The sequence below is a fragment of the Poecilia reticulata genome, linkage group LG18 (genome assembly GCF_000633615.1).
Source record: "Poecilia reticulata strain Guanapo linkage group LG18, Guppy_female_1.0+MT, whole genome shotgun sequence".
Lineage (NCBI taxonomy): Eukaryota > Metazoa > Chordata > Actinopteri > Cyprinodontiformes > Poeciliidae > Poecilia > Poecilia reticulata.
In genome coordinates, this window is record NC_024348.1 from 16,172,286 (window position 1) to 16,187,375 (window position 15,090).

At 39.1% G+C, this 15,090-nt stretch overlaps 1 protein-coding gene across 1 annotated transcript in view; it reads right to left on the reverse strand.

The window, feature by feature from the left end:
- adgra3 (adhesion G protein-coupled receptor A3) overlaps positions 1 to 15,090 on the reverse strand; it is a 30,364-nt gene that overhangs the window by 9,589 nt on the left and 5,685 nt on the right. The window contains exons 2-6 of the mRNA XM_008435808.2: positions 12,616 to 12,687; positions 6,742 to 6,813; positions 444 to 515; positions 290 to 361; positions 22 to 182 (exon numbers count right to left, since the gene is read on the reverse strand). Of these exons, the coding sequence (XP_008434030.1) occupies positions 22 to 182; positions 290 to 361; positions 444 to 515; positions 6,742 to 6,813; positions 12,616 to 12,687 (449 nt within the window). The remainder of the gene's footprint in view (positions 1 to 21; positions 183 to 289; positions 362 to 443; positions 516 to 6,741; positions 6,814 to 12,615; positions 12,688 to 15,090) is intronic.

Consider the following 15,090-nt stretch of genomic DNA (forward strand, 5'->3'; position numbering starts at 1 on the left):
AGCTCCAGTTTGTGTCCTTACCGCATGTAAGGAGTTCTGGCCTCAAAGACGTTATGAGCTGACCCTGGAGCGACTGAGGGTACGAGCACTTTGTGTTCTTCACAGAAACATTACGGTCTTTGATCCAACGCAGCAGCCACCGAAGGTTACAGTCACAGAGCAGGTAGGGTGTCTGAAACTCTCTGAAATTAACAACAAGCACGATGTCTGTAACACGGTTTTTATTGGATCGACGCATGATGGATAAATTGAGCAAAACAGATGAGAATTATCTCCTTAGCATACTTACAACGCCTTCAGAGACACCAGCCTGTCAAATATTCCCTGAGCCAATGAGGAGAACATGTTTCCTGAAAGGTTTCTGCAGAAAAAACACACAGCCGATGTCAGCCGATGTTATACCAATTATACTCATTATATTCAGGATAACACACAGTACTTACAGCCGACTCAGGCTGTCCAGGCCCTTAAAGACGTCCCCGTTAAGACAGCTAATGCTGTTGTTGGACAGGTCCCTGTAAAACATAGAGAGAAAGGGGAAAAAAAGAGCAATAAAAGACAGATTTCTTTATAACAATAAAGGGAAAGTTAGTCAAAGAAAAATTAATTCCACTTAAAAAGTAAAAACACCAAGTTTAGCAGGCAGGTTGGGACAGGGACGTCTAGCATTCAGCAGACAGGTTAACGACTTCCAAGACGGTATTAGATAATGTCTGTGTGGGCCTGCAGGGGGATTCGAAACCTTAAAAGGCGAAGCGGCACGGTGGGAGGCGATTAATCACCTATGATTAATGTCAAATACATCAAAAGTGTCTGTTTTCTTCAACTCTAGATGTGACCCGACAAGACGTCTCAGAAAAACATCAGAGAGAGGTGTCCGACACACCTGACGGGAGGAATACCGGATGATTCTCGAGATGAACACGCAAAGAAGATGGATGTTGCTGCTGCTGTCAGTTAGCTAAACCTCTATCGTTTAGATCAGTGTTTCTCAACCTTTTTTGGGCCAGTGCCCCCCTAGTCTTTATCCAGGTTCCTCACCGGCCCCCACCAAAGAATTTGTAGGGTACTTTGCACTGACTATTATTTTATTATTAATATTACTATCACTATTGTAGATGTTTTGATTTTTATGCTTGTTTCTGTATTTATCATCAAAAATAATTTCCCAGAGAACAAAAAAGCCATGTGAATAGAAATTATTTTCACAAGTGTCTACGAAAAATGCAATGAACATTCAACTTAAAATTGGTAGGTCTATCAGCAGCCAATCAGAGTGCAAAAAAATATTCTTGTTCTGTGCCCTAAGTATTGCACAAAATGAGCAGATAAAAGATGTACAATATGCCAGTTTAAACTTTTAACTATTTGCAAAACGGCTGAGCTCTGCAACATTAAAACATGGATAGAACTGTAACTACATTAATCATAACTCTTCTTCTCTTCGGTGTTTCTGTCGGTTTCTGGTGGTGCAGCTCTGTGCTGCCTTCAGGAGAATGGGACATCAGAGTATCATCCATAAAACTTCACCCACATGGCATTTATTGTGCAAACCAGAGCTTTCAGTGGAAAAACAAAAGTTACAGATCCTTTTAATGCCATACAAATATGAGACAGAAACATGGATTATATCTTTATATAGACCTGYCTATTGATTTATAGATTAATAGTTTTACTGGACAGAAATTACAAAGAACAAATCTGGTTCTTAATCAAATCCTAATGAGTCAAATTGAAAGTGTCATCAGCCTCATGACATTAACACTGACATGAAAAATAATATTGAAGAAATAAATATATCAAATCTAATTAAAAACATAAATAAGTGATSAGTTCTTTACTGTTATGGTCTGTAAGATATATTTATTCTCAGTACTAGATGTGGTCTCAACAAACCCATGGCACTTCAACAATATTATTTTACCTTTTATCTGGAAATAGTGTCTTTTTATTCTTGCCATACAGTCCTCTGTATTAATTATTGCTCAAAAGTTCTTGCCATACCAGTTTATTTCTCTGTATTTATTTTAGTTTCTTAGTTTATTCTTGCATTTTGTTCTTCATTCATTTCCATTTAGTTTTCTTTGATTAATATTATCCTCTCTTGGTTTATTGCCATGTCTACTTTAGTTTCTTTCTTGTTATTAGATTTATTTTATCATTTATTGACGCTCACCATCAGTAATCTTCACTCATCCCCTGCTGTGCCGCCTAATCGTCATGCCTTTTACATCATGTGTTGATTTTTCACTGTTCAGCGTCGGATTCTGTTTATGCCGTAATTCACATCTAGTTCGTCGCTCCGTTTTATGTCCCGCTTCTCCTGTTTCAGAGTTTTGCGCAACGTGCGCCTTGTTTTTTTTTTGTTTTTTCGACCCCCTAAGGTGCAGGGTGGGAAACGTATCGATGGGGGAAAGGCAGACTGACAAACGTTTTAAAACAACGGAAAAAATTTCAGTATTTTGATTATTGAAATTTAAAAGTGCTGTGGTACCGATATTCTATCACACCCGTTTCATACAGGACCACTTACAGCTCCGGTGTTAATACTATGAAATGAATGCTCTCTATCGTGGTATCGCCCATGGAGGGATTTCTTTATTTAAATGGGTTCATTTTTCAGTGTAAACCGATATTGTTGTGGATTTAAGGTATAAAGTTTACCTTCAACCAAACGCCCCCCAAAGGAATCCCAGCGCCCCCCTTTTGTAAAAATTTAAAATTTCCGACAGCGCCCCCTGCTGTCCTCTGAATGCCCCCTGGGGGGCGGTACCGCCCATGTTGAGAACCTCGAGGAAAGTCAACATTCACCCACCATCACCTCCACATCGCCACGGCAACCTTTAGTGCAGTCGGTGTGTGCGTGTAAAAAGCCCTCCTTCTTTTAAACTACCGTTTTACAAACAGCAGAATCATACTTCAGACATTTTGCGTGAACGTACAAATTAAAGGCAACTTTATTTGTACAGCACATTTCAGCATGGCAATTCAAAGCAAACAACTATTTTAGCAATAAACAATAACACCAACTACTTCCTCAAATAAAGATTGTTTAAAACATTCAAACACTTGTTTTATCACAAACACCAATGTGTGTGGTTTATTGTACATTGATTTATTAAATTGGTTTCAGCGTCACTTGCTCTTGGCAAGTAAATAAACCTTAAATAGTCTTGAATTGTATTTCTTGTTGGCATTTAAAATAATTGCGACTCGGAAAAATCTCTTCCAGTCCAATCACTTGTGGAGGCGGGCCCCCATCCCACCAACACCTCTGGCGACAACCACAGAGAAGATACAGAAAATGGAAGACAAATTTGCAAGAGACTAAATTTAAACCTGTAAAATGTAATGGATAAATATTCCTCCAGTAATGATTGAATTTTATAATTGTGCAAAGCAAAAAAAAAAAAAAAAATGAAGAGACGATACAAGAACAGACGTCTACCCAGCAGCCGAATTACACCGTGGAGTGCTTGAGAAGTGTAAAGTTATACCTTGAGAATGGCTGGTCGTCATATGCCAACTTCAAAGCGTTTATTATTTTTATTATTGGTGTTTGTCTTCAAGGTAGCAGGCGGGGAATTCACAGTGTGAGGTTATTAGTTCCACTTGACAGAGAATGAATAACAGCCTGTTGCAGGCTTGCCAATTTGAGCGAGTATTGTGCGCCGCGCTAAGGACAGAGCAGGGGATGGAAAAGTGGAGGTTTGAAAGAAGGGGGCTTTCCCTTCAGTTCTTTTTTTATTGCCTTGATTCATATTATAAAGAAAGTTAAACAAACTTCATGCAAGACGGGAGATCATAGTTAGTGTAATCAGCCGATATGCTGGGAATCTTACAAAATGTGCAAACCAGACCGGATCCCTCGAACAACGTTTTAATCACTGCTTTTAGGCTTTGCAATGTAGCAAATTAAGAGCACGAAGGATGGTTTTTCAGCAAAGCACGTCAGCTGCTGCGTATGACATGCTGAGGAGAAGCAAAAATAGCCTAATGTGATTAGGTCTGAGCAGAGCCTGTTCAGCTGTTGGAGGAATGCACATTAAATAGGGGCTGCAGCTAGAAGGATCCACTGCTGAGCAAAGTAAGGGTGTTGAAATGGATTCAAACATTTCAAACTGGGGAAAACGTATCAGCTGTGGGTAACGGAAGGTAAAAGATGCAATCATGATGACAAGGAAGTGTACCCATAATACCCCCCCGGGGGTTATTTGGTTTGTAGTTTTTCAATCTCATTTTAGTTCAATCTTAATATGATAACATATTGAATTTATACACTTTCAACCTAGATTCAATACCTGGAAAAAAACCCAGACCAGTTACACTTTTATTCATTTTTAAATGAATGACGCTTATGGCAGAAAAGTGGGGAAAAGAGGAAAATGACGAGAAACACTTATCTTAGAAAATATAAACACTACATTTTCAGGGTGTTAATGTGTGATGTAATAGTTTAAACAGAATATAAAAGGAGTTAAGGAGTACTGCACAAAGTTTAGAAAAATCTGAAACTTGGTAATTCCCTCTTGCAATTTGCAAATGCAGGGCATGTTTGGAAATCATTCTATGCACACTGTGTGCAGAAAAACTGCAATCCCAAACCTCAGCAGCTTTTACTTTAAATCTCCTTTTCAATGGCCTTTGCCAACACACTCAAAGCAGAGGTAATTTTAATTAAGAAATGCTGAAGGAGAGGGACAGATGGGGGAATTAAAAACCAGCTTGAGCCGAGAGAAAGAGCGAAAACATTATGAGCAAAATCTTCAAGCTTTTCCAAGACTTTCTGGACGGCGTAAACTTTGGCAAATATCATGAGCTACTTAGAAGCTGGGGAATTTTTCATCATTGCCAATTAATCCCTTTAAATTTTTCCAAAAACTTGGAGAAGACGCCTTGCTGCGTGTTCCAATTTTTGATTTTGACCCATCCTTGTAAATAAACTGAGATGGACCGAGGGCACGGTAAAAGCAGTTATTTTTAGGTAAAAGTCAGACTTCATTCTTAGCGAGCGCCTCCATGTGAGGTGTTGCACCTGCACAGTGGTAAAAGAAAGAAAAGAAAAAAAAAAAGTTTCAGTTGCTGCTGATCTGAGAGCAGAGCGTGAATATACACCGAGAAGAAGAATTGGACAGGAAATGAGAGCAGGTCTGAACCAGGAAGCTGACTGCCTTCATGTTGAGCTCTTTATTGTTCCACAGCAGCAGCCAAGCTAAAGTTTGTTTTGGCAGGCGCTGGGTACTATCTGATGAATCCAACTCAAGCTGTGTTCCACCTCAGTCTCATGCAACAGACTCAGATGCACAGCTTTACACCCACGAGTCACAACAAGAACAGCTGCACGCCACCCAAGATTGGTTTTCCACATTTGAATTAGATCCGGACATAAATGCATTCAAGTCCTCTTCCCTTTATCAAAGAGTGAGCGCCTCTGGTAGAAGGCCAAAGAAAACAAATGGCTGGAAATAAGACTCCTACTTCATGATGCACCTTTATCCTGGCAAAATTCCAATGCAGCCCGTCACAAAGAGCAACTGAGAAGAAAAGGTGTTTCACATGGGGTTCATGCCCCACTTTTATTAAAAAAATTATTCCCCCCCCCATTTTTATTTTTTTTTTTTTAGCATTTTTTAAGTTTGGCCATCAGACTCTATAAATGGGGCTCAGATGTTCCTACAGTGGCCAAGCTTTAAAAATGAATTAATAATAATAAAAAAAGATGTCAAAGACACGGTCTTAAAACAGCAAAAGTTCTCCAGTTCTTACTAGATTATTTCCAAAATGTGTTCGGGAAGGTGTGAGCACACATTTTCTACAATCGTACAAATCAACCAGTCACAGATTTTTAGGCCAATTTCTAATCACTGATTCTGTCCAACCCTTTCATACCGATTTTAGCAGATTCTGATTTGACGGACTGATCAAATGTAAAATCAAAAGTAAATTTCTACATGCTTTTCTGTAGCACAGTGAAGCCTCAAGTTTCCAGGCAACTCCAGGTTTCATGATGAAAACAGTAAGGTGGCACTATATGACATGGATTACGCAAACTTTAAATGTTAAGAGTAACTCATTCTTATAAATTCTCATTTTTATGGAAATGGATCAGGGAATAAATGTCATTTTTCCAGTGAGTAAATGTCAAAGTCCATTTGATGATGGAACTGCAAAGATTCGGAAAACATTTACTTTTGCAGCAAACAACACATTTAGGGCAAACCAGTTAGTTTGCTTCAAAAGAAAATTTGATTTGCAAGAAGCTGGAAACATCTAGAACAGGCAGTAAAGTGCTATAATGAGTTGCAGACAGCTTTTGTATTAAAAACATTGGGTAACAATCACCGGTCTGCAGGAGGCCAAGTGGTCGCATCATTCAACAGCTTGGTATGTGATGTTCATGTGTTCACAAGGGGGGTGTCATACCAGGGTACGAAAATAATTTTGATTATAGTCTAAATTTCACCATCCTGCAATTTTAATTATTTACATACCCAGACCATCACTGGTCTGTGTGCCACACACACACTATGTGCCAATCAGGCCTCTTCTTCTTGGTGCTTAACTCTTTGTATCTATGTAGTCTGACTAGGGAAAATAAAAAATATATAAAATATTTTCTTTAAGATAAAATTCTCAAAAGATTTAAAGCCTGAAAGTCAGATCAATCTGCTTGAATGTGGAGTACGCAGTAAAAACATTTGACTAACTAGTCAACAAAGGAACAGCAGCTCCGATACTCACAGTTTCTTCAGAGTTTTCAATCCCAGGAAAGCTCCCGGCTCAATATGACTGATCAAGTTGTTCCGCAGGTCCCTGTGGAGAGAAAGAAAAAAATGTTACTCCCCCCGAGTAGAAACAGCAATGACATAGTTAATCATTTAAGTAAATTGTTTCAACAACATCATAAATGAACTTCTTACAACTGCTCAAATACTGATTCCGATATTCTGAGAGACCCCCCAAGTCCCCTTCTATAACTCCGCGCCTGGTACATTTCACTTTTCAAACTCAACAATTTTGTTTGTGCAAAATAAACATCAAATAAACATTATCTGGCCCTATAAGTAAATCTTTGTACAGCAGGATGTGGGAAAATAGATGTAATGACCATTTTTTTGTTGTACTTTTTTTTCCCTTTGATTGATTGATAGAAGTCAAAAACCAAAAAGAAAGTTATTACAGAGCAGTAATATCAATAATTCTTGACAAAAACTCAATACCAGGATCTAATCCAGTTCCAGAGCTTTCCTTGGACATTTTCAAAACATGTCAACCACAGTTTCATGGTTTTTACAGACATTAGGACAGTTAGGAGGTCAGGTCATAAAATGTGAAGGGAAATGAGTTCAGACCAATCTCGGAAAATTCCTAGTTAAAGGGTGCCGAAACAGACGCCTATAATTAAAGGAGAGCAGGAAAAAAACAAAAGAAAAACAACGTTTTGCACTTTTTAACCCAACAGCAACCAGACCTCCCTCCAAACTCAAACGCCTATCATCAGTACACAACTGTTGTCATGACCCGACCCTCAAAAGCGCACTCTGGCTCTCTCTCCGTCTCACACACACACACGCACACACACACCTGCTTCTCCCAGGGTTCAAAGGACTGAGGTCACAGAATTCCCGAGGCGCTCACCTGCGCCAGCACTGCCTCGTCACTCATTAAAGCGGAGGTAGAAGAGGCTCTCTACTCGCCACCTGAACCCACACAATGCACCGCTGGGTAACTCTGCCCGTTTGATGTCGACGGGCTGTCAACTACAGGTGGCTTCCAGACCACAAACGAGCCGTAGACAAAACATCTATTGCTCCAGAAAACTTTTGATGTGAGCAAGCAGAGATAGTCTTCCCGCAAAGAGGTGCTGAGTGAGAAATGAGAAGAGGGGATGAAGAAATTGCTAATATATATATATATATATATATGACTTGGCTATGATAAGATTCTCATAGCCAAGTCAGAACCAGTTTTAGTTTGTTTCAGTCTGTCAAGACTTTGCATTTGTTGCAATTTTAAGGAATCTATTGTGGCAGAAATACACATAAAATTAAACCAGATGCAACAAACCGAAAAAATGCAAACGGACCCAGATGAAAAAAGAAAAAGAAAATGGGGTTAAAGAAAACCCATGTTGAACCACTAATATCTGCACTGTTTGATTTTCAAAGACTGAAGACTGCACATGACCTGGCACCTTTTAAGCCTATTTGCACAGAGAAAATGCGGCTTTTCTGGACATTCTCACTTTGAAACAGCTGGCAAAGCATTAAAGCTGCTCAAAAGTGTTCTTGAACTAGCTCCAAACATAATAGTTCAGCAACTGCTAAAGGTTTTTAACTGTGTTCCTCTCTCATTAAAATAATGTTTTACTGACAAAAAGATTACCTGAAGCTCATTTCTTGAAATCAGTGTCCTGGCACGGTAACAAGCTCCAGCATGTGTGTTGATACACAAAATTCAGTTGATCCACATCAGGCCGCTTTTATACAATTGTTCACTTCGTTCCGATTAGAAAGCAAGGACAAGAGTCTCTGACTCCGAGTTATATTATATCCAAGTCAACAGAGCCTCCAATTAAAAAGGAAAACTGTAAATGGATCAATAAGTCTACTTTCTAACCTACGGAAAGTCGATTTCTAGTGTCATGAGGGTCACATAATGTCAACCTATGTTTAATTTTAAATAAAAAATTTTGATTTATTGTGACAATGCACCAATATGAAAGTTTGGGTTGATTCGATATCAGATATCAATCCCACTGTTATGGTCAAAAGCCAATGTTTTGTGTGATAACACTGCATAAAATCAGGAAAACATCTGATGTGTGATGAGGTTCGTAAATTTGGCTATGGGTTGTGATAAATAGATAGCCAAATTATATTATTTATAAATTGTTATTTTATTTATTAATTAAGACTCCTAAGTACACACAGACAAAAAGCTTGTTTTCCGCATCCTATATATACAAATGAACATGTTGGGCCAAAAATTGGCAGCAACATTTGGATCACATTTCTTTTATGTTTTGTGAAAAGTCATAAAAGGATTATACCATAGTGCATGCCAACATTGCTGATTAGGGCTTCAAGATATTAGAAAATATTGCAATTGTGATAATATAGAAGATATTGTGACAATGATAAAGTATGAGATGTGGTATTTTCTCTCTCATCTGGGCATCCATCACTCTATGACCTTTGGCCTTTTGGGCAATATCCTTTGTGTCCAATGGGAACGGTTTCCTTGGGCCTCTGTCCAACAGCTAAATATAACATTAGCCTGTACAAGCTTGTAGCACTTGGAATATTATAACTAATAATGATAGTGCTCCACACAATTCTTTTTGAAATTGATGTGATGACTATAAATTTGTCATATATTGTGCAGTCTGAATGCAGAATACCATTCGGGATATTTAGCAGCTCTACTCTATGATTTACTATCCAAACCCGTTGTGTTTATAAAGCTGAAAAGTACCTTAATAATCCCACAGATTAAACACTTTTTCTGTCAAAGTAAAATATATACGGAAAACTCCATCAATATGTTATTTACAGCAACACAAATTCATTTTTCTTTCAGGATCCTTCTCATCCATCCATCTTATAAGCTGTCCTCCACAGCACTGCTTTCAGAAAGAGAATCCAGGGGAAACAAGGGGGATTCTGAGTGGCTTATAAAAACAAGCAGTGACATCTTTGGCCCCCAGCAGAACACAGGGGCCTCTAGAGTTACTTTTCAATTTAACGCAGAGAGCGGAGAAGACAGAAATCAATTCTCCACCCCTCTCTGTCTCAGTCTGCATTTAGCCAGTCTAAATGAGGGAGCACTTCGTTGTGGACACAGGAAAAAACAAAAAAAAAAACCAAAAAACAGGGTTAAAGTGAAGAGACCCAGCACTCTCAGACAAAGTGATGGAGTTTTAGATTTTAGGTGGGAGTGCCGTTTTGGAGCATGCTCAATGTGAATGTGTGTGTGGGAATCTCATGGCTGTCACCTCTGCCCTCGGCTTGGCCTCATTATAATCACAAAAGCAAGCAAACCATCGAGCAGGCTCAGCTCTCTGTCTGCAGTAGGTTGGCTGGGAGGGGGGTTGCAATGAGACAAAGACGGGCAGAATAGCTGGCTATTCACAAACATCGCATACGAGAACCTACAAGGCTTTCCTTAAGAAAGATCAAAGATTTTTATTTCACACATTCGGAGCAGACCCTCTGTGTTATCTTCAAGGTCTGAGCATTGAAAACTAACCACTCGGCCCCCAGGAGAGCTGTTTGGCTACACAGGAAATAATCAAGGCAGCCTTGTAAATATGTGATTGAGGAGGAACATAATGAGCAAGAATTTGGAAAACTACGACTTATGTAATTTATAATGCTTATAGTGAAAGTCTCTCTGAAATAGGGAGACCCGCAGTCAGCTTTTGCTGGTTTTCCTCGGCAGCCTGAGCTTAAAGCGAGGAGGATTGTGCACTTAAAATTCCATATCAATGCACTCATGTGTTATTGTAGCCTTGGGTAAAAGTGGGGCCATTAATGGTCTGGTTATTTTATCTGCATGAAGCCATTCCCAAGTGATAAATCACTGGTGGCCCATATGCTCAGGCCCGGAGCCACGTTCTGAATCTCCGTGTAGGAAGGAAGTACGGATTGTAACATTCCAGGCCGCAGCAGCAGTGTCGGATGACACGGATGACGTTTCTCAATCAGTAAAGGGAGCCACGAGAAAAACCGACAGATATGTCAGAAACCACAACCTGCGTTGGTCTAGGTCTTGTATAAGTCTCTTGGGGAAAAAAGCAAATGGAGCATTGCGCCAACAAATTTTATGAATACCAGCCGCAATGCAGTGCAGTTCTGAAGTGGAAAGAAAATGTTGCATGGTTTTCAAAAAATATCAGAACAATTTTCAGTCTTTCAGAGTCTCCTGTAAACTTGATCCCAATATTTTTCACAAAATAGTTGAAGCTCCGTCAACCTGAGCTGTGGATCTCTGCAGCTCCCCCAGAGTTAGCCGTGGCACTCTTGGCTGATTCAACCAATCTCTCCAGGAAGTTCAATGGTGCGATCGCAACTGTGAATGCAAATTCAATCAAACATTCACAAATTTTGTGCAAACTCGCCATTTTCACCTGTCGTCACAACTTTCCCGCAAATCTGACCAATCACCTTGATGTTTTCTGCATTTCCTTATATCCTGACCAATCACTGCAACTCGGCTGAATTTTGACCAATCCCCTTAGCTCCCTTCTTATTTAACTTCCCGTTTCATCAGGTCTCTCAAAAGCCAAACCTGCGAGATGAAAGCCTGTGTGACACTGAACGGTAACATCTGCCTTGTTTTTGTTTGCAAAAACCATTTCAAGTTGTTCTGTAAAATTTGTGCATAAAGTTCATGATACCTTGAATGGCCAATATAGAAATTACTCTTTTGTACTTTGACCGCTCCTCAGGCCACCCACTTCCCATTGACAAATAATGGAATCCCTGGAATATCCAAGCAGCCGTTTGTCAAAAGCTTGTCACCAGGCAGGCAACACTTCCTATAATTAGCCCCTTTCTACTTCGACCTCCAGTCTTCCAGAATAGACCAACAGCCTTGACTGACTGAACCTCAGAGCTGCTGGGTACTTCATATTTTTTGGGACTTTCATATTCCATTGGCAGGATCCCAGCTTTGGCTTTGTGAATCCCTCCACTCTGCAAGACAAAGCTTTTCTTGTGGAGGGATGGGTTACTTCTGTTGAGGCACTTTTGGATGAAATTTAAGGCTTTGATAATAAAAATGTGTCATCTGTTGGGTAAGGTTTAAAGATGCTTTCTACAAAAAAAAGTCTTGGTTTTCTGGTCTAATCTTAATATGCAAGACAAATGTTAAAATACATTTCAAGGACAGAAGTGACAGATTTCACATTAACATTTCTAAACAAAACTAAATTTCTTCACATCACCTCACATACAGGTCACTTGCTGTACCATTCTTCATTATTTTTCACTTTACGTTTACATCTTCTCCTACACTTTTAAAAGTTACACTTTTGGCTACGTTCAAGTGCCTAACATGATTAAGAACCAACTAAGTTTACAAAAAGGGGCTCCCATGTAAGCAGCCTCCACTGATTAGACTGAGTAAGGTTGCTTCATGAATAAGCAAAGATTAGATTAGACATAAAAATTCTGATTTTTAGGATGGTGTGTAGACATGTTCTCACAGGAGTCGTTACGCTGTCTGACAGCTCAAATATAAAACTCTTGTAAACAACATCTAGTTTAATTTCCCAAGTAAATATTACACACAAGACACCATGCTGCTATTTTAGTAGCAGACTCCCTTTACTATTTTCAGTATGTGCCTGCAGGCAAGTTTTACAAAATCTATGGGTTTAAAAGAGCAAATTATTTTCCATCACACCATTTACATGGTTTAAAGTTCCTTAATGAAATGCCAGCGAAGATGCAGAAGTGGCTGCATTGAGCACATATCGAAACACACTGAAAGTAGACCAACTGTGATCTTTAGCTGGAGTCCATTACTACAAATATTCTGCTTTGCAGAGAGATTCAAAAAGCGGATTATGATTCAAGTGAATTCATTTTACTCGGCAGCCGTACTTACAACTTTTCCAATGTAGACAATCCGGAGAAGACTCCATTTCTCAGTTCCTGAATCTTGTTGTTGTTTAGAATTCTGCGGAGAAAACAAAGATGGAAATTACCAAGTGAGAAAGGCAATTAAAACACAGCTGACTTTGAAAAACAGGATTCAATTCTCAGACATGCGTTCCTGGTTTGTTATGCTGCGAGCATTCTCATCAAAATAATCACACATAATGTTCAACTCATTAGCTGCAGGAAAACAAACGCCTCCTCGGAGCCAACCGGACACAGAAACCAAAACATCAGCAGTGAATGTGTGTATGAAAGTGGATTCAAAAGGGACAGAGTGTCATTTTATCAAATGGTGGAAGGATGGCTGCCTTTATCATGCTCATTTGAACACAGTAGATCATGTGGAACATCAACTGTTCAAATTGCTAAAGTGTCACAATATTTCTTGAGCTCTGGCTAGTTGCAGTCAACATGACTTCACCTCATGCAGCTGTAAAAGGTTCCTCTACTATTCAGTAGATGGCGACAGTGACAAACTGAACAAATCTTGTACCGTTTCATTCTTGAGTATTGTTCGTTACACCCCATGTAAGGACTAAATACCTCTTAATATTAAATTTCCAACTAGGAGGAAATATTTTATTTGTTTTTAAATCTACGTTTTTTTGGATGACTAACTGGATTCTACAAAAATACTTCATGCAGTCAGCAATGCTGACGTACAACAAACCAAGCTTTGTGTTCGGTTCAGTCTCTCTTAAAACTTCACCCTGAAGGGTGTTAAAAACCAATAGACCAGAAATCCACAGCAGGGATTTGTGGTCAGAGTTTGTTTCTGGCCTGCAGGGAGGGAACATGCTGGTTAGTGACATGCATGTCAGCTGCACTCGCAACCTGAGGCAATCCTGGAGCCATTACAGGGCGTTGAAGGGGTTTCATTACCGGGGTTGGACAGAGGAGACTTGATGAAGGTTTTCTATTTTTCTCCGTGGGAACAAACATAGTACTCGACTGTTAAATCCATGAACATTTGACAGTAGTATGTATTAGTTCTCTTGACATCTACAAAACTCAAATGCAAATAAATTGATGGGAGCTGTTTAAGATTATCAAACAAGCTTTAATCTTCAAAGAAAGAAATGAAAAAATGGTCTACGGACTAGATTATGTTATTTTAACCCAAGATCAAGTGGACATGTAATGTCTGGTGATTCCGGAGTATCTTTACGTTTAATAACTGGAGATTTCCAAAAAGTCATGCAGCCTTGTGTTGGCTTCTTTCCATCCTCCACCCTTTAAGTCTTTGCACGCCACCTTATCCAACCCTGTTCCTCATGACAGGGTTGTGACAACAAAATGCTGGGATCTGCTTTGACTGCAAAAGGAAAAAAGTCTTTATGGCAAGTCTCTTGTCTGATTTTGATCAATAACGCAAAGCAAAAAAAATACCACTCATTTGACTCTCAGAATCTGTGGAAAGGAAGTCTGCACTCTATTCATCTACTTCTCTACGGACCTGTCTCTGCACGCCAGCCTGACGTCTCCAGACTCTGTTTACAGGGTAGGGAAGTTTTTTGCAGGTCAGCCCTCCAACAGCACAGAAGAGAGTCTTCAGGCATTTATAGTAAGTAAAACACGCTTGGGCTTATGCCAAGAAAAATCTGCTAAATGATCCTGTCGACACACACATCCTGTGTTTACTTCTACAGATTTTTGTCAATCTTAATGATGTTTATCAAAGATGTTATCTGTAAGTGTGCAATTTCCCCTACAGATTAATATAGCCTGGATTTTATCTTAGCTTAAAGCCTAAGATAAAAGGTCCCAATTGGTTTTTACATAACATAATGTATGGTTTCGGTGACATCTATAAGTGGAAAGAAATTGAAAATTCATGCAACATTTTCTTCGTTCTTTTGATGTATAAATGTCCACAGCTATGAATGTCTGTTGCATCTTCATCAGATTTTCAAAATATTTCCAGCTGCATTTCAGCTTAAGGTTTAGAGTTAATGCACGGCATACATGTAAATATTTAGAAATTGTTCTTGACCCCTTGCGATATATTTACTCTTTTAATGCGATGTTAAATGTCAAGTCAGTATCCATCTATTCACATAATCCAACAGTTTGGATTATGCGACTTTTGACCTGTTCAGATCCAAAAACCTGGAAATGGCAGTGCACATTCAAATAAAGACACATTTGATTGGGAATATATCTGCAAAAGCAAGCTATAAATGAGAAGCAAATGCAATTGCCTATCATATTTAGCATTTGTGTAAAAAAAGAAACATTTATATACTACAAGAACATAAAAAAAGAGCTGATTAGATATGCTCTAGAACCTAGGATTTGAAATTTGAGCCAGACCAACATTAAGTGACTAAAAGAGCAGCTTCTGAGCACAAGCTACAAAGTGGGACAAAGCAAATATATTTATTAAAACTTCCCAACTCTAGTTTACCACAACTAAAACTGT